This window comes from Neolamprologus multifasciatus, chromosome 19, assembly GCF_963576455.1.
Source record: "Neolamprologus multifasciatus chromosome 19, fNeoMul1.2, whole genome shotgun sequence".
Lineage (NCBI taxonomy): Eukaryota > Metazoa > Chordata > Actinopteri > Cichliformes > Cichlidae > Neolamprologus > Neolamprologus multifasciatus.
This window is the reverse complement of record NC_140457.1, coordinates 16,743,714-16,767,722: the sequence shown is the minus strand read 5'-3', so window position 1 is coordinate 16,767,722 and position 24,009 is coordinate 16,743,714. Positions and strand designations below refer to the sequence as shown.

Sequence of the window (24,009 nt, the reverse complement as noted above, 5' to 3'; positions counted from 1 at the left end):
ACGAACAGAAGAAGTACATAGACGAGTATTATGAGAAGGAGGGAATAATGCTAGACCCATCCAAGATTTGTGTAAATAAAGCTGTTCGTAACTGTAACAAGCTGTTGCTAAACTCGTTATGGGGTCGTTTCAGCATGAGGTCAAATATGGCATCATCTGAGCTCATTACAGACCCTTCCAGATTTAGCCAGCTAATGTTTAGCGACCAGTACGACGTGCGTCAGTTTTGTTTCATCTCTGACGACGTCGCAATGGTGCAGTGGCGGCATGCTGATGGTTGCATGCCGTGTTAAGGACGTTAATGTTTTTGTCGGGGCCATGACCACTGCACACGCCAGACTCATGCTGTATGATTTGCTAGACAACTTGCAGCAGCGCGTGCTGTATTGTGACACGGACAGTGTCATTTTCACGGCACGCCCTGGCGAGTGGATGCCTCCTCTAGGTCCGTTTCTGGGGGATCTCACAAGCGAATTAGACTGTGGAGAGGGTGGTGTGGAGGATTACATAGCGGAATTTGTTTCCGGTGGGCCAAAATGCTACGCGTATCACACATCGTTGGGCAAGACCCAGGTCAAATGTAAAGGCGTGACACTGAACGCACTAAACTCAAAAGTTGTCACCCATGAATCCTTGAAAGGTTTAGTCCACAAGTTTGTAACCAATCAGACATCAGACGCACACCTAGTTGCCGTGTCTGATAGCATCAGACGCGATAAAAAGAAGCTTCATTTGAAGAATAAAACCATTGTGAAAAAAGTTAAAGTTGTTTACAATAAGCGCCGTGTGCTCCCAGACTATACAACCGTACCTTATGGATTTTAAATTAGAACAGGGGTTTGACGCCCGGTTGCAGCACCCGTTCAGTATGGTGGTCAGCGGTCCCAGTAACTGCGGCAAGACTTTTTTTGTTAAAAGCATAATTGAAAATTCTTCCCGGATTATATCATGCAGCATTGACAATATTGTATATATATACTCATGCTGGCAGCCATTATATGACCAGCTTCTTAAGATAAGAGACATAAACTTTGTTAACGGTATACCCGAATCTCTTGCTGATGACACCCTTCTTCCTGCAGAAAAGAACAATTTGTTAATTATAGACGATGTAATGAACGATGCAGCTAACAATTTAGAAGTACAAAATGTGTTCACAAAGTATGTGCATCATAGGAATTTGAGTTGTATATATCTAGTTCAGAATTTGTTTATTCAAGGAAAATCCAGTAGAACCATTTCCTTGAACACTAACTATCTAATATTGTTTAAAAATCCGAGAGATAAATATCAGGTTATGCTTTTAGGTAGGCAAATGTTTCCGGGTAATACTAAATATTTTATAGAAGCGTTTAATGATGCCACATCCACAACATACGGGTATCTTTTAATAGACTATAAAGCTAAGACCCCGGACTATTTAAGACTCAGAACAAATTTACTATCAGAGCGTCCGGTTGTTTACATTCCAAAACAAAAATCAGCAAAGAGGTGAAAGGATGTCATCACGCATGCGGAGGAATCTGTCTCTGTTGGAGATGATATACAGGGCTCCTCCTACTCTACGCAGAGTTATTATTAGTAATTCAAACTTAGATTTTATCAATGCGCTGTGTGAGATAGCCTTTAATGTATTGCATGGTAACATACCACTGACCAATCAGCAGTACAAACAGCTGAAAAAGAAAAAATCAATAATCAGACTGATTGCAGACAAAAAAATAAAAACTTTGAAAAAGAGAAAGACAATCAACCAATCTGGAGGGTTTTTACTGCCGCTATTAGGGGCTGCAATCCCTTTCATAACCAGTCTGATAGCAAACAGGTGAAAATGGAACATGTGCAAAAGATGTTTTTGGTACCCCAACACCAGTTGGACTTAATAAAGCAACAGCAGCAGCAGCAGCAGCAGCAAACAGACAGCATCAGACAACAGTCTCAGAACGAGTTGGACAAGGAGATGTTACAAGTGTTACAAGATTCTGACATAGATGTGTATGAGAAGGCTAAAAAATACAGCGATATTCTCCAAAGATACCTTACCCTTGTGAGACAAGGTGCCCGTGAAAAGAATGTATTGTCTTTATCATTACCTGAACAATTTAACAGGGATGTGCAACCCCAGTCGACGGACACATCGCCTGTTCATGGTGATGCAGGGGTGAGGGATCTTGTTGCGGAGAATGTTTTAACACACATACCTAAAAGGTGTAGGAGGAATGCAGAACTTATTCTATCAGCGGTGAGCCGTTCGCCACACTTGATCTCTTACAACGACAAAGGCGAAATTGTTGTTGATAAACACACCATCCCTGGTTCACACATTTATGATCTAATTAAAGGCGTCACAACCACACACACACCCTCTGAGGGTTTGAGACCTATCGGCTGGACAGAGTTTTTAAAAGCTGTCTCAGATTTAAACGTACCGTTATCAGCCATATCTAACACAGGCATACGTAAGACCGTCGCCATGTATAAAACCGATCACACACTGTCTGAAGACCCTGGTTTTTTAAAACACACACCAAAAAAGATCACCCCTGGTGGACCGCTGCGACATAGTACACTAAAAAAAATAAAGAATTAAAAAAAACAAATTAAAGGGGGGTCCTGTAGAGTGGTTGGATTTTTGAATTCAGGTTTTTTCTTATTGCACCTGAAATTGTTTTTCTGCTAAAAATATTTGCTGTTTGGTGTTTTTTCTACTGTAATGTTTTTTTCACTTATTGCTGCTAAATTGTTTTGTTTTGTTTTATTTTATTACTGTTAAATATATTATGTCTTTATTACTGTTAAATATATGTTTTTCTTTTTTATTACGGCTTAATGTTTGATTTCTTTTATTTATGTTTAAACAATGTATGTTGTAAATCTATATATTTATATACGAGATTTGATAATAAATACCATTGACTCGATTATCATGCTCTCATGTTGTTTTTATTATTCTCATTAGTACATGTCAGTATCCGCATTGCACACACACGTAATCACTGCATACAGCAACAGGTTGTATGTTGTTGACAAATCGACACACCATAGCATCATTACAAATTAAATCAGACCCATACATGTTAAGCACACGCTCATAAGATACACCATTTTGCACATGATATAAAAAAAATACACAATGTTGACCGCATGTGATGGAGAAGTCGTTCTGCACTTGTTTTCCTGAATATAAAACAGTGGAACAGTTTTTTAGAAGAAACATCTTTATTGCTGGGGGAAAACTGTCTAACGAGTGACCAAAACTATCAAAAAAATAACCGCGTCTGTCTCTCGAAATATAAACAGCAAGCCAATGTTCCCCGGGCATCGTAGAAGGGTGGGTGTTTACAATACTCATAGCAGGGAGTCTTTGAAGCCGTTCAGTGGTTAGCTGATCATAGGCTAACACGCCTAGGAAATGTGTGTTTTTATTGATAATGCTGCCGATCACGGCTGATAGTTCTATAGTGTTCATGACCGTTTTTGTCTCAATAGTAGTCCAAGAGCACCTGTCTCATGTTAGATATTTCAATGACTGAATCAAATACCGAATAACACAAGAGGTTCACTGTACGGGGTAGTGGATTTCTGAAACGGGTTTCCAATCTCACGTTCCCAGTTTTAATTAACGACACATTCCCTGAATGTCCTTCGTCAGCTTCCAGATTGAAACAGAATAAAGTGTAGCCGTTACCAAAGTCCGCACGCGTAATAGCTAAGGATCTGTCCTTTAAATGTCTTTCTGTGGTTTGTATCAGCTGGTAAAATTCTCTGGTATAGTGTTTTCTCTGGAAATTGGGCTGGAATGGTTTAGCAGGATAAGCCTGACTATCAGCATATAAAGACATAAATTCTATATCGCAGTTTTCAAAATGAAATGGATTATGCTGGTAGGAGCCAGTGTATGCTTCATTGTCTATAAATGCAATGATCACAAATTTAGGTATCCTACCCATAAATAAATTGTCATTTGTTGATATTCTAGCCCCTGCAGGTATGGAGAAGGTCTTTAAAGACACTCTGTCTACCGTGTATTTTGCGTTTGCATGGTGCAATGCCTTGCTGTGTGCAAGTCTGACGGTCGGTGATACACTAACTTTCTTGACAAAGAGACTGGCTGAGACAATTTTAACTCTGTATGCATTGGCATCCGCTGTCATGAGAGCAAATTCGTCTTTAGAGCGCACAAATTTCAGTGACAGGTCGATTCCATTAAGTAACAGTTTTTCTTGAAAAAACAGGTCTGCATGTACTGGTGCAATCAATTCAACAATACTGCTATTTGCTGTGTAGCCACCTCTGGTCACCAGGCCCTGGTTCTCTCCTTCTATAGATGTGTCATTCATGTGTGATGATGTATCCTTACAGAATAACCCGGTGCTGAACTGTGTGTCTAAAGTGTCCTTATTATAATTGATAAGACATTCTATCACACCTCTGTATGGATATGTGTTGGATGATTGACTAATGAGGCGGTCTCCCAAATTAACATCAACTTGGCTAAATATGCTGCATCCAGGATAATTAATAAATCCTACATTAGCGTCCCTAGCCAGGTTTGAGCCATCAGCGTTTGTGATTCTCACACGTGTGTAGATATATGAGTCATTTAGATCCAGGTAATCTTCACCGGATGATGAGATGTAAAACTCGATCGGCCCTCCATCAGTGATTGCAGATACAGGTGGGATTTCGATAAATGTACTTTTCTCAATGCTAGTCTGTGTGTAGGGAACAGTAAACAGGTCCAGCTCTGTTTTTACACATTCTCCAGAATGACTGTGTAACAGTGCCATTTAGAATATGTCAAACTCTGCAGTTTTAGAACGACTGGTTCTGGGTCTTTTCACTCTGCGTGGCGGTGTCCGTTTGCTAGCTCTCCTGCTAGGTTTTGTGGTTTTACGCTTTTTAGTAGTGATGGGTCGTTCGCGAACGAAATGGCTCTTAGATCCGACTCTTTGAAGTGAACGACGGGAGCCGGCTCCTTATCGCGAGCCGTCACGTGGGTTTTTTCTCTCTCTCTCTCGCACTTTTTTTCGCTTCACTCCGCACGCGAGCCTTGTGCTTTACGCTGGGCAGAGGGGGGAGGGGCGGTAGTTACTCAGTAGCACAGGAACAGAGCGGGAGGGAGAGAGAGAGAAAGAGAGCCAGGGACAACAACGTCACATTAGAAAGGTAAAGTAATCATCCACAACTATTTTCGGTTGCAGATGATAAAGGATGTAGAAAGTTTATTCATGCAGGCCCATATGACAGAGAATATGCATCTTCTTTTTGTTTTCATATTTTAATTTATATTTAATTGTGTTGTGGTTTGCTATGTTTTGTGTTGTTTCATTTTAAATTTGTTTAAAAGGAAAAAGCTGAAAATTTAAATAGTTAAAAGTTGAAATGTGAATAGTTGGTTTTTGTATTATATGATTTATTTATTACATTTTATGTGGAGTGAATAAATAAAAGTATATTTACGGTGGCCCCTACAGACAAAGCACATACAAACTTCAAATCACGTACAAACTCCGAAGCACGTAAAAACACGTAAAAACTCCGAAGCACGTAAAAACTCCAAATCACGTAAAAACTCAAAAGCACGTAAAAATTCAAAACACGTACAAAAGACAACAGAAGTGCTCCAGGATAGTGTTGAGCTTTTGTTACCTAGTGGCTACACAAGCCAGCAAGTACCAACGACCGGATTTGGTGTGTGGTAATAACAGGTAAATGAACATTTGTTTTAAATTATTTGAATATATATGAGTGCCTGTGTATAAATACACAAACAATACACACATGCTTTCAATTGTGTAATTTAAGTGATCTAGTAGCTCTGCTTTGGAAGTTCAGTTCATGCTAGAAATGTGTTTTGGAGTTTGTAGTGCTTTGTCTCTAGGGGCCACCGCATATATTTATTATAAACATATATAAATAAACCCACTTTGTTTTACGTTAGTAATTCCTTTTGTGCATAATTTTATATTATTGTTAATAATAAATTAATTAAAGCAACAAAACAACCTGAAGAGCCGGTTCGGAGCCGAAAGAGCCGGCTCTTTTTAGTGAGCCGAACCGAAAGAGCCGGATCTCTAAAAAGAGCCGGAAATCCCATCACTACTTTTTAGACAACGGTTGCACTGGGGGTGGGGTCTTAGATGGTCTGGGCGTATACACATACAATCCGCTACCGTCCTGCTTAGTGGTTGAGGGTCTGGTTATGTGACATCAGACACTATGCCCGATGCGGCTGTTTTTAGGTGTGGTTTGACTATGCTAACTCCTTTTTTAAACAGTGGTACAGCAAATCTAAACAAGCTGCGGAACAACCCACCCAGCCCTGACCCATATTGCGTACTGGTCCCAACATACCCTCCGAGCTCTCCACCAGCCTGTGATAAGTAGTATTTTACATATTTTGAGTCATCAGTGTTGTAGACGGCCATCCTTTTTTTCAAAAATGCTGGGTTATCGGTCGGAAGTGTAACTTGACAAACACCTTGCCGTATAAAAAGGGTATGTGTTGATTTCGATCGTCTTTCAAATCAATTTCTATGTCGTCGATCAATGTCTTTGACACAGGTGTGTAGTGTGGGCTGTCAAATTGTAGAATAGGCAAGCGGCGGTCATCGTCCGTGATATTTATAGCTCTTAATAGCCTCGCGTGGGCGTCACCCACAAGCTGGTAATCAACGATATCTGCATAAATAAAGATGTTATATTTTCCCCCGTATATGTCTGCGGGGTGCGGGGCATATGTGTTTTTATAATGAAGTACAAACGGCTCTCCTGTTTCGAATCCTAGGATTTCCGCCAGTCTCCCTCTAAATGTGAGAATAGTGCCCCTAGGTCCCATAACACAGGCATGGTTAGTAACTGTGTTGTATTGCATTTTAAGGTCTCCAGTGGTTTGGTACTGCTGACATTTAAAATTAAATTCTTTTATTATCTGTTCCACAGATGCATAATGACTCACAGACAGTTCGATCATGGTTACGGCGATGGTTCCATCTTTGACTGGGTCATGAATTTCCACTTGCGAATCTGATTGTGGAAAAGACATCCATATGCGTGGGTACTGTATCTCTATAACAGCAACCTCATACGGCTGATCCAAAACGATAGGTTTTGCTAGCTTTGTTCTAAAATTAGATATCTTATTACCCGGGTAAACATGCGCCGAAGCATTCGAGAAGAGGCTTACATAGAAGCCTGCATTGTTGTTGTTCTTTTTATTCATGCTTTCTCCGTCTATGCTCAGTGTTGAATGAATGTGTGTAGAGCTGCGTCATCTGAGTTAATTACGCCTCAACGATGTCTTTCTCTGGAATCCACGAATTAAAGCTGTCGGGCCATCCTAGCCATTTCACTAGCACATGCTTTTTCCGACCCACTTTTTTTCTAGCCAATATGTTTTCAATTTTAAATGTTTTGTTTTCATCAACAACCACACGTTGTATCTCAGGCTCATAAAATGACCCTTTCAATACCTCTCCTGCTAGATCCGCTAGTCTGTACACTGGGGGCTGTCTCCCTATACGTTCCTTGACTGTGAAAATCTCATCGGTGTAGGTCTGCTCGTATCCTTTTCGAAACTTTCCTCTCAGTTTTGATATTCGTACAGTGTCGCCAATATTAAATTTAAAGCACAGTTCCCTCTGAGGCCTCGTTTTGTACAGCGCGTTAAACACCGACTTCTCATTATCCTTATTCACCTCTGCCGGAGCCATTTGGATAGATCTGTGATAAGCATTGTTATATGCTTGTGTGAGATCTGGTATGACATCTACATATCTCCGGGAGTTGGCTGATGTTAAGTACTTCCACATTCTACCCTTGAAGCTACGATTGAATCTCTCGACAATACTGCATTTAACCTCGCTAGCTGTTGAGAAATGCTTGATATTATATCGCTCCATTAGCTGTTTAAAGGTTGTATTATAAAACTCTTTGCCTTCATCTGTTTGTAGTTTCACAGGGATCCTACCCTCACTAAGTATATCCTCAAAAGCAGCTGATACAACATTCGCTGTCTTGTTTGTTAGGCATCTAACCCATGCGTATTTTGAGAATACATCTATACATGTTAGCAGATATCTCACATTATCATTATCTGCCACATATTCACACATGTCAACCAGATCGGCTTGAAACTGTTTGTCGACCCCTGTCACCAATACTCTATTTCTGGGGAAATGGATCCTCACAGGTTTATGGAGTGTGTAAGTGTCGTCTTGTTCTAAATAATGTTTGACCTGAGATATTGGAGGTGTTACACCTGATGCCTCCCCTGCCGCTATACGTAGCTTATTTAAACTGGCCAACCCCGCAGGATGGGCTGGATCATGATATATTTTATGCAATGTGCTTTCCATGACTGTGCAAACCACAAATGACTAAGAAGTTGGTGTTAACACGTCTTTTTATTTAATTTTCACACAGACACAATCACAGACAATGGATACTTGAACAGCACACATTAAACCAGGTGTCTCCCACCCCAGTAGTTTCCAATCATGCGGAGCATGGCTGGTTTAACACGTCGGGCGCAAGTACTTGCTTCTAGCAGGTCCACAATGTTGTCATTAATGGCGCATACTATATTTCGCTCTGATCTCAGTTCACACATGAGGTGTTCTGCAACTCTGCGGATTTGTGTTCCAGTCCCATCTGTGGTGTTTGAGCGTACAAACAGCTGGATGGCTGGGATGAATCGGTCAGTCTTGAGCCTTATCATCACATCGTCATAGTAGGTGTCGAAGAAATACTCAGACAATTCCTGCAAGCAGCTGTGTTGCACCTGACTGGGGTGGCCTGTTTGGCATCCGTAACATGTCTCTTGTAGAAACTCATTCAGCGCCAACATCAACAGGTGGAGAGTTGCGAGTTTGATGTCGATTACAGTTTCCTCCCACAGGTCTGATATGAGGGGGTCCTGTGAGCATGATGGTGAGGGTGGTGGAGTCTGGGGGGTCGGGATTAGCAGCCCTATTGATGGTGACTCTGACAGGTCCCACGACGGCGAGTCATTCTCTGTAAAATGAAAACCACAAGCTCTTAATTTGTCACATAGATACACACACAACCCCACACACACACCCCTCACATTAAACCTACCAGTTTATTGTTTAGTTGTCGGAAGGTCTTATGATTTTAGGTTTGCACAGGGTAGCAGGCAAACCAGTCTTCGGACAACTCGCCAGATCGTCAAAAACAAGGCGTTTTCTAATACTCTCGTACGCAGTGTTGAGTCTGTCCCTCTTGATCGCGTCGTCAATCTGGCTAAACAGACGCGACAAACCTCTCCAGTCGCACCACTGTATAAAAAACAAGTCCTTAAACCATCTTGTGCGCTCTTCAAGGTTTAGAGGGTAAGGATTTAACCTCCAGTTTTCAAGCCCTCTGGAAGCAATAAGACTATCCCTGTCATCACATGCACTGAGAAAAATAAAGTCTTCAGGGTTGCGATTGAAACGATCAGCCTCAACCCTGTAAAGCTCAGGGCCTGATGCACTGTTCCACTGGGAAACATACAACACCTCTGGGAAGCCCACATTGTCCAGGTCCGCACACACTACGGTCCGGAAGAGCTTCCAGTTTTTGGTAGAGATGCTTTGGGGTTCCCCCCAAAACAATCCCTCGCCACAATCTACACTAAGCACAACTGTCCCTTCGGTATATTTAATGGTATACACATACCCTTCAGCGCCGCGATATTCTAACTTAAATACAGTCCCATCTACGGCATTTTCACAGCGTTGCTTTTTACGTTGAGGACCCCGGCTGCATACTCCTGTAGACATACCTAGAGCGGCTGTGGCATGGGCGATGTCCTGGCTGGGTGTCATGGTTGATACAGATGGTATTCTGTGCTCCTTAGGTCGGTGAGTCGTTGGGGGTCCTTAGCGCGATGTGTCTGTGCGGTGATGGTCTTAGAATGTGAAAGGATCACTTTTATACCTATATAACCTAAGCCATCCCACTAGGAGGAGTCGATACCGCCCAGAGGGTGTGTTTTCACACCTGAACGCGCATGCGCCGAGCACATCTGAACGCGCATGCGCACACGCACGAATCCGACCAAACGGGGTGGGAGGTGTGGGGTGGGGGTGGGGGGGGCAAAAAAAGTGCAGGTATATTACTACTTTTGGCATCCATAGCAACCATAACAAGCAATATTGATTGATGGAAAAGAGATTTTGAGACAGTGGTAAGTAAAAAAGCAGAGTGAACCTATCTATAGGCTCGCCTGTAGGCTTGTAAGCAAGCCTAGCAGGTGAATTTCAGAAACAGGGACACTGGAATATTTTTTTGTTTGTCCCCTACATTGGTCCGCATGGGATTCGAACCGCTGCCCTCTGTCTTCAATCTCCGCCACGGGCCCTGTCACGATCCCATGTGCCATCCCACCCATAAGCAAAACTGCAACTAACTTTACATCTTCTGAACGTTCAGGCACAGGCCATTTGAAAGCAGTGTGCCTGTCCCACAGTCCCCTGGGCTCCACCGGCTTTGAGCTGGTGTTAAAGACTCTGCCCCTCCACTGCCTCACATACGTGGACCTGTCAGCTGTCTGCAGAGGGCCTGCTGATTACCCGGCACTGGAACACCTCGCCAAAGTCCTGTCACAGGTGTGCACGCAAAAATCATGCAATGTCATTTATTGTCGAAAGATATAACTGTGCAATCAGGTTAAGACTTTTGTGTTTTTGCAGGACGAGTGCTCTCTGACCCACCTCAGCCTGGCTGCAAATGGGCTGACAGACAGCAGCGTAGCTACCTTGGCGAGGTTTGTGTGTGAGGGCGTCATTTCTACGGCTCAGTTATTACTCATGTTATTAGGGCTTTGCCTTTGTTTAAATTGTCACCCTTTACTGGCCTGTTGGACTTTTTATTATTATTTCACAGGTGCCTCTCGTCGTGTCCCACACTGGTGAGTCTGAATCTGTCAGGAAATCCGTCTGTTACATCAGCGGGACTTCACAACATCCTGGCGTCTGTCAGAGAGGCCCGTCGACCACTGACACTTCTAAACCTCGAAGGTATGCATATGTGTGAACTTGGAGATACTCCATGGACATGGAGTTTCACACTAATTCACAATTTGGATTTCTTTGATGTTTTTATCACCTGTGCAAAGTTGTACTTGGCAACAGTTTGTTTCTTGCTATCAGTCTGTTTCCTTTTGACACATTTCTAAGTTTGAACATTTAGTATGTATGCACAGAGGTGTTACATGGTGAGTACACACACAGACATTACAATATAGAAGTGTGGTTTAAAGATTGGAAAAAAAAAAAGATTAGTTGTGAATTAATTTTCCATTTTATGGAGCAGAAAACATTACTGGATGCTAGCTAATAGGCTACATTTGGATGTCAAATATTTATAGGGGGGGGGGGGGGGGGGGGATGGAAATTATGGATATGAAATAAAATGTTTCTTTGTTGCTTAACCTGCAGGTTGTCAGGTCTCTGGCCCCTGGGAGAGTCAAGACCTGGACAGTTTGTCAGAGCTGGTCCAGGATATCCGTCTTTGCTCTCAGGCCCTCAACAAGCTGGACCGACAGACCTTGAAGCAGCGATGGGACAGGACTCAGTCACACGGACACTTTCTCGACCAAAACTCCAAGTGCCTCCTCTCTGCCACCTCCACTTGAGGGTGGCAGGTGTGTTCATAATAAATAATTAATAATGAATTATTAATTTCATAATAATTCATAATAAAAGTGGTCATTTTTATAAACATTTTGTTTAATGAGGCTACACCAAAAAGAAACTAGATGAAAACAAAATAAAGTGACATGGTGTCCACCAACAGTCTGATAGCTTGTGTTTTATGCATTTTTGTCTGCCTTATTTATACATGTAAAGCTCTGTATCTGTATAAAGAGTTTGTGTTAGTGTGTGAGAGGTTTTGTGTCACAATGGTCCTGTTTTGTAGGATTTGATTAAAAAAAACAAACACAATTAAAGTAACCGACGATGCTATACGTTGACATTGTTCTTTCACTGTAAGACTCAGCAGGCTATGGTGAATAATCACAGCGATTTTCAGGTCTCTGAAGAAATCTATCTAGAATCTATGACAGTGTAAAAACACCCTGCATTTTTAAATGTGCGGCGACATTTGAATGAGGCGCATAGCAGCAGAGGGAGCCAACGCACCACAAATGGTACACAGCCACAGATGCGCTTTGTGCAATGTATTTGTGACATGCAGGAGTGTCAATGTGGATAAGTTGAAAATCAAAAGCTAAAGAGCTCATTCTTGCACTGTTTTGATCAGAACACATGTGGGAATTTTCAAGTGTTGAGAATTTGTAATTATAAAGTGAATTGGGGAAAGATATTAGATACTGCCACTGGCTAGATTTCAACCCGGGTCTCTCGCTCCCAAAGCGCGTTCTCCATAATATATTTCAAGCGTTTACCACAACTGAGAGGTGAAAACTGCTGTTTCTTCGTGTTACAAAATGTTCTGTAACTCCAAAAGTACACGGGCTGTCGACATCATTCTTTCACTGTAACAATCAGCAGGCTTTAATAAAAACTTTTTTAAAAAAATCAAGGCGGTTTTCAGGTCTCTAAAGAAAAATACATCTAGAAGATATGACGAGTTGAAAACGCCTCGGTTACAGAATTTCAGCTGTCATTTTCACTCAAGTCTCCATATACTTTGAATGTGGACATTTTTTAACTGTGTTGCTTCGAGGCCATATGCAAGAAAACGGCGACTCCTACAATAATGACAGTGTCATTTTGTGAAAGGCAAGAAAAATACCTGCGTTTTGATGTATAATTTGTGTTAATGAAGGCAAAATTGAGCGTGTGTTCGGACATGAAGAAAAGATTGAGAAAGCGACAATGGGTGGCGTGTTTGGCATCCATAGCAACCATAACAAGCAATATTGATTGATGGAAAAGAGATTTTGAGACAGTGGTAAGTAAAAAAGCAGAGTGAACCTATCTATAGGCTCGCCTGTAGGCTTGTAAGCAAGCCTAGCAGGTGAATTTCAGAAACAGGGACACTGGAATATTTTTTTGTTTGTCCCCTACATTGGTCCGCATGGGATTCGAACCGCTGCCCTCTGTCTTCAATCTCCGCCACGGGCCCTGTCACGATCCCATGTGCCACTTGGGCGGCCCTGTAACACAGGGCAAAAGGGGTATATTTAAAGTGCACACCCGTGCACAGCCGCACCCCCATTTTCGCCTCTTTTCATTAGCTGGACACCAGGCCTTATCTAGTCAGCCGTGCCAACCACATCCCTGGCAATGTGTACCTACTTCAAGCCGCATACAAGTGTAACGCTCACAATTTTCTGCTGTCACTCTAACCGTCTCCATAGACTTTGAATGTGGACATTTTTTTTTAACTGTGTTGCTTCGAGGCCATATGCAAGAAAACGGCAACTCCTACAATAATGACAGTGTCATTTTGTGAAAGGCAAGAAAAATACCTGCGTTTTGATGTATAATTTGTGTTAATGAAGGCAAAATTGAGCGTTTGTTCGGACATGAAGAAAAGATTGAGAAAGCCACAATGGGTGGCGTGTTTGGCATCCATAGCAACCATAACAAGCAATATTGATTGATGGAAAAGAGATTTTGAGACAGTGGTAAAAAAGCAGAGTGAACCTATCTATAGGCTCGCCTGTAGGCTTGTAAGCAAGCCTAGCAGGTGAATTTCAGAAACAGGGACACTGGAATATTTTTTTGTTTGTCCCCTACATTGGTCCGCATGGGATTCGAACCGCTGCCCTCTGTCTTCAATCTCCGCCACGGGCCCTGTCACGATCCCATGTGCCACTTGGGCGGCCCTGTAACACAGGGCAAAAGGGGTATATTTAAAGTGCACACCCGTTGCACAATGGGTGGCGTGTTTGGCGTCCATAGCAACCATAACAACCAATATTGATTGATTTTCTGCTGTCACTCTAACCCAGCAACTTAAGTGTTCCTGATGTCACACCTATGCGTCACTGCCCTCTGTGGAGAATGGGACAAATGTGCTTGCACATCAACCTATGGACTCAGACGGACTGTAAATCATCATCTTCCTCACTCAAGGTAACCTTATGGCTTGTAGGAACACTGCACATGTATGATAAGACTGTAGCCCTTCAACCGGCCCTTGAAAGGTTGCTGAAGACAGTGAACACCGTGGAATTCCCAGTATCACTGTGGTCCTGGGTTTTTTCACCTTCCTGCTAAGTGTTTCTGCCACCTCCTCTCAACCACTGAATACAAGCAGTGTTGCCAACTCCTCAGTTAGCAAAATCGCTATGCTAGTCAGTGTGGCTGCTCTACCAGGTGTAACAATGAAGTTTAACACCCAGGCATCCATGAAAAAAGAATTTCTGAAATGTAACAGAGTTAGAAGTTAGCAGAGAGTTAGCTCGCTAGTTTCCATCTAAATATAATATACCAGGTTCTGACTGAGGGATTTCTAAAACAAATTAAAAGGCACAGCTCTGCTATCACTTCCGACATACATGAAGACAGGAAAGTAAGCAGCAGTGATGTTTGTAGGGTTACTGAAGTTTGGCTAGCTGGTATATAGTGATGTGCTATGTGACTCGCGAAACAGCTATGTTAGCATAACATTAACACAGTGATGAACGGGAACTTTTTTTCCACTGGATAAGAGTTAAGGTGAGGGTTCCCGATGGTTAGGGACAAATGCAGTGGCATGGCAGGATGCTGTAAACGGACCAAACAACTGAGATAATCCATCCACATACGAGGTTAGTCATTAATGTGCTGCTGCATTGCCTGGGCTGTAGTTACATGGTAAGGTTTTAAAAACTGAGCTTTAAAATGAATGAAATCAATATCCTTATTTTCCTTATTATATTGTTTTATGTACTTTAATAATGAAGGCTTATAGAGCAAGGCCACTTTTGACTCACAAAGTGCTCACCCAGACTAAAAAACAGGAGGTTTTAGTGCATATTAATAGATAGACACAGAAAGGAGGAACTTTCCATATAAGCAATGTTTGAAAGTGTGTGTGACGTCTGAAGTACAGAAATAATACCATATAAGACACATGTTGAGCTAAAAATGTTAGAGCTCTTGCAACTGGCGTTTGAGCTGTGCAGGGGTCTCTCTCTTCCGGAAGATGATTGAATAAAAAGAAATATAAATGTTTTAACACACTATGAGTCGGTTTTCTGTGTTCTATCATGGGGACAAAAGAATCGGGGTTTAATAATGTGCATTTTTGTATTCTGTTATGAAGTACCGTCTCTTTCTACCTGTAGATGAGAACAAGCGTGTCTCCCGGCTATGTGAGGTTCAGGACTGGGGTTCCTCCGTGTCAGTGTGCGGACTCGGTTTGGCCGCCTCTTCCCTCGGCCCGCTCCTCCGTGCCCTAAAACTTCAGGCCAGCCTCACCGAGCTGCGAATTTCTGAAAACAGTATGTCTGACAATCTTCTCCCTGAGCTGATTGCCACAACGCTCACCATGCCTCGTCTGCAGCTGCTGGACATTTCTGCCAACTGCATTACAGGGGACGGCCTGGAGAAGGCTGTAAATGCTTTAAAGGGACAGAGTGCACCTGCATTCCCGGTAAGGGCCTCAGCTAGCCAATACTGGCAGCTCCAGGTTTACCATCTAACCTGTATTTAACTACCTCTGGTCTTAATAACTACCTTAGATCTTAATAACAAGCTAACCTGATTCGTATCAATGATATCTGTCAGAGAGAATTGGCTCTCGTGATCATTTGCTTTTTCTGCTCGTTTCCACTCAAAGTGCCTGGAGGAGCTGGACCTCAGTATGAACCCACTGGGGGACGGCGTGTCTGAGTCTCTGTCCTGTCTGCTGTCCTGCTGCCCTGTGCTAGCCAAGCTGTCTCTGCAGGCCTGTGGCCTCACTGCTCGTTTCCTTCAGCAGCATCGACTGCTGCTAGCCAGCGTGCTCACAGGTGACTCTCTAACAAGCAGCTGACTGAAGCCTTAAGCTTCACTGAACTCCCACCCATAAGCAAAACTGCAACTAACTTTACATCTTCTGAACGTTCAGGCACAGGCCATTTGAAAGCAGTGTGCCTGTCCCACAGTCCCCTGGGCTCCACCGGCTTTGAGCTGGTGTTAAAGACTCTGCCCCTCCACTGCCTCACACACGTGGACCTGTCAGCTGTCTGCAGAGGGCCTGCTGATTACCCGGCACTGGAACACCTCGCCAAAGTCCTGTCACAGGTGTGCACGCAAAAATCATGCAATGTCATTTATTGTCGAAAGATATAACTGTGCAATCAGGTTAAGACTTTTGTGTTTTTGCAGGACGAGTGCTCTCTGACCCACCTCAGCCTGGCTGCAAATGGGCTGACAGACAGCAGCGTAGCTACCTTGGCGAGGTTTGTGTGTGAGGGCGTCATTTCTACGGCTCAGTTATTACTCATGTTATTAGGGCTTTGCCTTTGTTTAAATTGTCACCCTTTACTGGCCTGTTGGACTTTTTATTATTATTTCACAGGTGCCTCTCGTCGTGTCCCACACTGGTGAGTCTGAATCTGTCAGGAAATCCGTCTGTTACATCAGCGGGACTTCACAACATCCTGGCGTCTGTCAGAGAGGCCCGTCGACCACTGACACTTCTAAACCTCGAAGGTATGCATATGTGTGAACTTGGAGATACTCCATGGACATGGAGTTTCACACTAATTCACAATTTGGATTTCTTTGATGTTTTTATCACCTGTGCAAAGTTGTACTTGGCAACAGTTTGTTTCTTGCTATCAGTCTGTTTCCTTTTGACACATTTCTAAGTTTGAACATTTAGTATGTATGCACAGAGGTGTTACATGGTGAGTACACACACAGACATTACAATATAGAAGTGTGGTTTAAAGATTGGAAAAAAAAAAAAGATTAGTTGTGAATTAATTTTCCATTTTATGGAGCAGAAAACATTACTGGATGCTAGCTAATAGGCTACATTTGGATGTCAAATATTTATAGGGGGGGGGGGGGGGGTGGGATGGAAATTATGGATATGAAATAAAATGTTTCTTTGTTGCTTAACCTGCAGGTTGTCAGGTCTCTGGCCCCTGGGAGAGTCAAGACCTGGACAGTTTGTCAGAGCTGGTCCAGGATATCCGTCTTTGCTCTCAGGCCCTCAACAAGCTGGACCGACAGACCTTGAAGCAGCGATGGGACAGGACTCAGTCACACGGACACTTTCTCGACCGAAACTCCAAGTGCCTCCTCTCTGCCACCTCCACTTGAGGGTGGCAGGTGTGTTCATAATAAATAATTAATAATGAATTATTAATTTCATAATAATTCATAATAAAAGTGGTCATTTTTATAAACATTTTGTTTAATGAGGCTACACCAAAAAGAAACTAGATGAAAACAAAATAAAGTGACATGGTGTCCACCAACAGTCTGATAGCTTGTGTTTTATGCATTTTTGTCTGCCTTATTTATACATGTAAAGCTCTGTATCTGTATAAAGAGTTTGTGTTAGTGTGTGAGAGGTTTTGTGTCACAATGGTCCTGTTTTGTAGGATTTGATTAAAAAAAACAAACACAATTAAAGTAACCGACGATGCTATACGTTGACATTGTTCTTTCACTGTAAGACTCAGCAGGCTATGGTGAATAATCACAGCGATTTTCAGGTCTCTGAAGAAATCTATCTAGAATCTATGACAGTGTAAAAACACCCTGCATTTTTAAATGTGCGGCGACATTTGAATGAGGCGCATAGCAGCAGAGGGAGCCAACGCACCACAAATGGTACACAGCCACAGATGCGCTTTGTGCAATGTATTTGTGACATGCAGGAGTGTCAATGTGGATAAGTTGAAAATCAAAAGCTAAAGAGCTCATTCTTGCACTGTTTTGATCAGAACACATGTGGGAATTTTCAAGTGTTGAGAATTTGTAATTATAAAGTGAATTGGGGAAAGATATTAGATACTGCCACTGGCTAGATTTCAACCCGGGTCTCTCGCTCCCAAAGCGCGTTCTCCATAATATATTTCAAGCGTTTACCACAACTGAGAGGTGAAAACTGCTGTTTCTTCGTGTTACAAAATGTTCTGTAACTCCAAAAGTACACGGGCTGTCGACATCATTCTTTCACTGTAACAATCAGCAGGCTTTAATAAAAACTTTTTAAAAAAATCAAGGCGGTTTTCAGGTCTCTAAAGAAAAATACATCTAGAAGATATGACGAGTTGAAAACGCCTCGGTTACAGAATTTCAGCTGTCATTTTCACTCAAGTCTCCATATACTTTGAATGTGGACATTTTTTAACTGTGTTGCTTCGAGGCCATATGCAAGAAAACGGCGACTCCTACAATAATGACAGTGTCATTTTGTGAAAGGCAAGAAAAATAGCTACGTTTTGATGTATAATTTGTGTTAATGAAGGCAAAATAGAGCGTTTGTTGGGACATGAAGAAAAGATTGAGAAAGCGACAATGGGTGGCGTGTTTGGCATCCATAGCAACCATAACAAGCAATATTGATTGATGGAAAAGAGATTTTGAGACAGTGGTAAGTAAAAAAGCAGAGTGAACCTATCTATAGGCTCGCCTGTAGGCTTGTAAGCAAGCCTAGCAGGTGAATTTCAGAAACAGGGACACTGGAATATTTTTTTGTTTGTCCCCTACATTGGTCCGCATGGGATTCGAACCGCTGCCCTCTGTCTTCAATCTCCGCCACGGGCCCTGTCACGATCCCATGTGCCACTTGGGCGGCCCTGTAACACAGGGCAAAAGGGGTATATTTAAAGTGCACACCCGTGCACAGCCGCACCCCCATTTTCGCCTCTTTTCATTAGCTGGACACCAGGCCTTATCTAGTCAGCCGTGCCAACCACATCCCTGGCAATGTGTACCTACTTCAAGCCGCATACAAGTGTAACGCTCACAATTTTCTGCTGTCACTCTAACCGTCTCCATAGACTTTGAATGTGGACATTTTTTTTTAACTGTGTTGCTTCGAGGCCATATGCAAGAAAACGGCAACTCCTACAATAATGACAGTGTCATTTTGTGAAAGGCAAGAAAAATACCTGCGTTTTGATGTATAATTTGTGTTAATGAAGGCAAAATTGAGCGTTTGTTCGGACATGAAGAAAAGATTGAGAAAGCCACAATGGGTGGCGTGTTTGGCATCCATAGCAACCATAACAAGCAATATTGATTGATGGAAAAGAGATTTTGAGACAGTGGTAAAAAAGCAGAGTGAACCTATCTATAGGCTCGCCTGTAGGCTTGTAAGCAAGCCTAGCAGGTGAATTTCAGAAACAGGGACACTGGAATATTTTTTTGTTTGTCCCCTACATTGGTCCGCATGGGATTCGAACCGCTGCCCTCTGTCTTCAATCTCCGCCACGGGCCCTGTCACGATCCCATGTGCCACTTGGGCGGCCCTGTAACACAGGGCAAAAGGGGTATATTTAAAGTGCACACCCGTTGCACAATGGGTGGCGTGTTTGGCGTCCATAGCAACCATAACAACCAATATTGATTGATTTTCTGCTGTCACTCTAACCCAGCAACTTAAGTGTTCCTGATGTCACACCTATGCGTCACTGCCCTCTGTGGAGAATGGGACAAATGTGCTTGCACATCAACCTATGGACTCAGACGGACTGTAAATCATCATCTTCCTCACTCAAGGTAACCTTATGGCTTGTAGGAACACTGCACATGTATGATAAGACTGTAGCCCTTCAACCGGCCCTTGAAAGGTTGCTGAAGACAGTGAACACCGTGGAATTCCCAGTATCACTGTGGTCCTGGGTTTTTTCACCTTCCTGCTAAGTGTTTCTGCCACCTCCTCTCAACCACTGAATACAAGCAGTGTTGCCAACTCCTCAGTTAGCAAAATCGCTATGCTAGTCAGTGTGGCTGCTCTACCAGGTGTAACAATGAAGTTTAACACCCAGGCATCCATGAAAAAAGAATTTCTGAAATGTAACAGAGTTAGAAGTTAGCAGAGAGTTAGCTCGCTAGTTTCCATCTAAATATAATATACCAGGTTCTGACTGAGGGATTTCTAAAACAAATTAAAAGGCACAGCTCTGCTATCACTTCCGACATACATGAAGACAGGAAAGTAAGCAGCAGTGATGTTTGTAGGGTTACTGAAGTTTGGCTAGCTGGTATATAGTGATGTGCTATGTGACTAGCGAAACAGCTATGTTAGCATAACATTAACACAGTGATGAACGGGAACTTTTTTTCCACTGGATAAGAGTTAAGGTGAGGGTTCCCGATGGTTAGGGACAAATGCAGTGGCATGGCAGGATGCTGTAAACGGACCAAACAACTGAGATAATCCATCCACATACGAGGTTAGTCATTAATGTGCTGCTGCATTGCCTGGGCTGTAGTTACATGGTAAGGTTTTAAAAACTGAGCTTTAAAATGAATGAAATCAATATCCTTATTTTCCTTATTATATTGTTTTATGTACTTTAATAATGAAGGCTTATAGAGCAAGGCCACTTTTGACTCACAAAGTGCTCACCCAGACTAAAAAACAGGAGGTTTTAGTGCATATTAATAGATAGACACAGAAAGGAGGAACTTTCCATATAAGCAATGTTTGAAAGTGTGTGTGACGTCTGAAGTACAGAAACAATACCATATAAGACACATGTTGAGCTAAAAATGTTAGAGCTCTTGCAACTGGCGTTTGAGCTGTGCAGGGGTCTCTCTCTTCCGGAAGATGATTGAATAAAAAGAAATATAAATGTTTTAACACACTATGAGTCGGTTTTCTGTGTTCTATCATGGGGACAAAAGAATCGGGGTTTAATAATGTGCATTTTTGTATTCTGTTATGAAGTACCGTCTCTTTCTACCTGTAGATGAGAACAAGCGTGTCTCCCGGCTATGTGAGGTTCAGGACTGGGGTTCCTCCGTGTCAGTGTGCGGACTCGGTTTGGCCGCCTTTTCCCTCGGCCCGCTCCTCCGTGCCCTAAAACTTCAGGCCAGCCTCACCGAGCTGCGAATTTCTGAAAACAGTATGTCTGACAATCTTCTCCCTGAGCTGATTGCCACAACGCTCACCATGCCTCGTCTGCAGCTGCTGGACATTTCTGCCAACTGCATTACAGGGGACGGCCTGGAGAAGGCTGTAAATGCTTTAAAGGGACAGAGTGCACCTGCATTCCCGGTAAGGGCCTCAGCTAGCCAATACTGGCAGCTCCAGGTTTACCATCTAACCTGTATTTAACTACCTCTGGTCTTAATAACTACCTTAGATCTTAATAACAAGCTAACCTGATTCGTATCAATGATATCTGTCAGAGAGAATTGGCTCTCGTGATCATTTGCTTTTTCTGCTCGTTTCCACTCAAAGTGCCTGGAGGAGCTGGACCTCAGTATGAACCCACTGGGGGACGGCGTGTCTGAGTCTCTGTCCTGTCTGCTGTCCTGCTGCCCTGTGCTAGCCAAGCTGTCTCTGCAGGCCTGTGGCCTCACTGCTCGTTTCCTTCAGCAGCATCGACTGCTGCTAGCCAGCGTGCTCACAGGTGACTCTCTAACAAGCAGCTGACTGAAGCCTTAAGCTTCACTGAACTCCCACCCATAAGCAAAACTGCAACTAACTTTACATCTTCTGAACGTTCAGGCACAGGCCATTTGAAAGCAGTGTGCCTGTCCCACAGTCCCCTGGGCTCCACCGGCTTTGAGCTGGTGTTAAAGACTCTGCCCCTCCACTGCCTCACACACGTGGACCTGTCAGCTGTCTGCAGAGGGCCTGCTGATTACCCGGCACTGGAACACCTCGCCAAAGTCCTGTCACAGGTGTGCACGCAAAAATCATGCAATGTCATTTATTGTCGAAAGATATAACTGTGCAATCAGGTTAAGACTTTTGTGTTTTTGCAGGACGAGTGCTCTCTGACCCACCTCAGCCTGGCTGCAAATGGGCTGACAGACAGCAGCGTAGCTACCTTGGCGAGGTTTGTGTGTGAGGGCGTCATTTCTACGGCTCAGTTATTACTCATGTTATTAGGGCTTTGCCTTTGTTTAAATTGTCACCCTTTACTGGCCTGTTGGACTTTTTATTATTATTTCACAGGTGCCTCTCGTCGTGTCCCACACTGGTGAGTCTGAATCTGTCAGGAAATCCGTCTGTTACATCAGCGGGACTTCACAACATCCTGGCGTCTGTCAGAGAGGCCCGTCGACCACTGACACTTCTAAACCTCGAAGGTATGCATATGTGTGAACTTGGAGATACTCCATGGACATGGAGTTTCACACTAATTCACAATTTGGATTTCTTTGATGTTTTTATCACCTGTGCAAAGTTGTACTTGGCAACAGTTTGTTTCTTGCTATCAGTCTGTTTCCTTTTGACACATTTCTAAGTTTGAACATTTAGTATGTATGCACAGAGGTGTTACATGGTGAGTACACACACAGACATTACAATATAGAAGTGTGGTTTAAAGATTGGAAAAAAAAAAAAGATTAGTTGTGAATTAATTTTCCATTTTATGGAGCAGAAAACATTACTGGATGCTAGCTAATAGGCTACATTTGGATGTCAAATATTTATAGGGGGGGGGGGGGGGGTGGGATGGAAATTATGGATATGAAATAAAATGTTTCTTTGTTGCTTAACCTGCAGGTTGTCAGGTCTCTGGCCCCTGGGAGAGTCAAGACCTGGACAGTTTGTCAGAGCTGGTCCAGGATATCCGTCTTTGCTCTCAGGCCCTCAACAAGCTGGACCGACAGACCTTGAAGCAGCGATGGGACAGGACTCAGTCACACGGACACTTTCTCGACCGAAACTCCAAGTGCCTCCTCTCTGCCACCTCCACTTGAGGGTGGCAGGTGTGTTCATAATAAATAATTAATAATGAATTATTAATTTCATAATAATTCATAATAAAAGTGGTCATTTTTATAAACATTTTGTTTAATGAGGCTACACCAAAAAGAAACTAGATGAAAACAAAATAAAGTGACATGGTGTCCACCAACAGTCTGATAGCTTGTGTTTTATGCATTTTTGTCTGCCTTATTTATACATGTAAAGCTCTGTATCTGTATAAAGAGTTTGTGTTAGTGTGTGAGAGGTTTTGTGTCACAATGGTCCTGTTTTGTAGGATTTGATTAAAAAAAACAAACACAATTAAAGTAACCGACGATGCTATACGTTGACATTGTTCTTTCACTGTAAGACTCAGCAGGCTATGGTGAATAATCACAGCGATTTTCAGGTCTCTGAAGAAATCTATCTAGAATCTATGACAGTGTAAAAACACCCTGCATTTTTAAATGTGCGGCGACATTTGAATGAGGCGCATAGCAGCAGAGGGAGCCAACGCACCACAAATGGTACACAGCCACAGATGCGCTTTGTGCAATGTATTTGTGACATGCAGGAGTGTCAATGTGGATAAGTTGAAAATCAAAAGCTAAAGAGCTCATTCTTGCACTGTTTTGATCAGAACACATGTGGGAATTTTCAAGTGTTGAGAATTTGTAATTATAAAGTGAATTGGGGAAAGATATTAGATACTGCCACTGGCTAGATTTCAACCCGGGTCTCTCGCTCCCAAAGCGCGTTCTCCATAATATATTTCAAGCGTTTACCACAAGTGAGAGGTGAAAACTGCTGTTTCTTCGTGTTACAAAATGTTCTGTAACTCCAAAAGTACACGGGCTGTCGACATCATTCTTTCACTGTAACAATCAGCAGGCTTTAATAAAAACTTTTTTAAAAAAATCAAGGCGGTTTTCAGGTCTCTAAAGAAAAATACATCTAGAAGATATGACGAGTTGAAAACGCCTCGGTTACAGAATTTCAGCTGTCATTTTCACTCAAGTCTCCATATACTTTGAATGTGGACATTTTTTAACTGTGTTGCTTCGAGGCCATATGCAAGAAAACGGCGACTCCTACAATAATGACAGTGTCATTTTGTGAAAGGCAAGAAAAATAGCTACGTTTTGATGTATAATTTGTGTTAAGTGAAGGCAAAATAGAGCGTTTGTTGGGACATGAAGAAAAGATTGAGAAAGCGACAAT

General features: G+C 42.7%; 2 protein-coding genes and 1 long non-coding RNA gene across 7 annotated transcripts; all 3 read left to right on the top strand.

Moving 5' to 3' along the window:
* Window positions 1–10,413: 10,413 nt before the first annotated feature.
* On the top strand, window positions 10,414–11,975 carry LOC146496321 (uncharacterized). The gene is made up of 4 exons (XR_014871102.1): window positions 10,414–10,616; window positions 10,701–10,774; window positions 10,894–11,027; window positions 11,448–11,975. It is a non-coding gene; the product is annotated as an uncharacterized LOC146496321 (long non-coding RNA).
* A 1,939-nt stretch (window positions 11,976–13,914) lies between these two features.
* Window positions 13,915–17,553, top strand: LOC146496320 (tonsoku-like protein). 3 transcript variants are annotated; one of them, XM_085143993.1, is made up of 7 exons: window positions 13,917–14,057; window positions 15,254–15,561; window positions 15,748–15,919; window positions 16,018–16,193; window positions 16,278–16,351; window positions 16,471–16,604; window positions 17,026–17,553. In XM_085143993.1, exons 2-7 carry the CDS (start codon window positions 15,412–15,414, stop codon window positions 17,220–17,222), a joined length of 903 nt encoding a protein of 300 aa, XP_085000119.1. In that variant the 5' UTR covers window positions 13,917–14,057; window positions 15,254–15,411; the 3' UTR covers window positions 17,223–17,553. The 3 variants fall into 3 exon arrangements, with proteins under 3 accessions (XP_085000121.1, XP_085000119.1, XP_085000120.1); XM_085143994.1 differs by lacking the exon at window positions 13,917–14,057 and adding an exon at window positions 14,563–14,734; XM_085143995.1 differs by lacking the exon at window positions 15,254–15,561 and having other exon boundaries at window positions 13,915–14,057.
* Window positions 17,554–19,492: 1,939 nt separating this feature from the next.
* LOC146496319 (tonsoku-like protein) lies at window positions 19,493–23,130 on the top strand. Of its 3 annotated transcripts, none has more exons than XM_085143996.1 (7): window positions 19,494–19,634; window positions 20,831–21,138; window positions 21,325–21,496; window positions 21,595–21,770; window positions 21,855–21,928; window positions 22,048–22,181; window positions 22,603–23,130. In XM_085143996.1, the coding sequence occupies exons 2-7, from the start codon at window positions 20,989–20,991 to the stop codon at window positions 22,797–22,799; spliced, it is 903 nt and encodes a 300-aa protein (XP_085000122.1). In that variant the 5' UTR covers window positions 19,494–19,634; window positions 20,831–20,988; the 3' UTR covers window positions 22,800–23,130. The 3 variants fall into 3 exon arrangements, with proteins under 3 accessions (XP_085000125.1, XP_085000122.1, XP_085000123.1); XM_085143997.1 differs by lacking the exon at window positions 19,494–19,634 and adding an exon at window positions 19,652–20,311; XM_085143999.1 differs by lacking the exon at window positions 20,831–21,138 and having other exon boundaries at window positions 19,493–19,634.
* Window positions 23,131–24,009: the final 879 nt, after the last annotated feature.

Excerpts from the sequence above, each read along its gene's own strand:
- LOC146496320 (XM_085143993.1), top strand. The coding sequence starts at position 15,412 with ATGTCTGACAATCTTCTCCCTGAGCTGATTGCCACAACGCTCACCATG. Across the intron at positions 15,562-15,747 it reads AGAGTGCACCTGCATTCCCG|TGCCTGGAGGAGCTGGACCT; the intron begins GTAAGGGCCTCA and ends TTCCACTCAAAG. Across the intron at positions 16,194-16,277 it reads TCGCCAAAGTCCTGTCACAG|GACGAGTGCTCTCTGACCCA; the intron begins GTGTGCACGCAA and ends GTGTTTTTGCAG.
- LOC146496319 (XM_085143996.1), top strand. The coding sequence starts at position 20,989 with ATGTCTGACAATCTTCTCCCTGAGCTGATTGCCACAACGCTCACCATG. Across the intron at positions 21,139-21,324 it reads AGAGTGCACCTGCATTCCCG|TGCCTGGAGGAGCTGGACCT; the intron begins GTAAGGGCCTCA and ends TTCCACTCAAAG. Across the intron at positions 21,929-22,047 it reads AGCGTAGCTACCTTGGCGAG|GTGCCTCTCGTCGTGTCCCA; the intron begins GTTTGTGTGTGA and ends ATTATTTCACAG.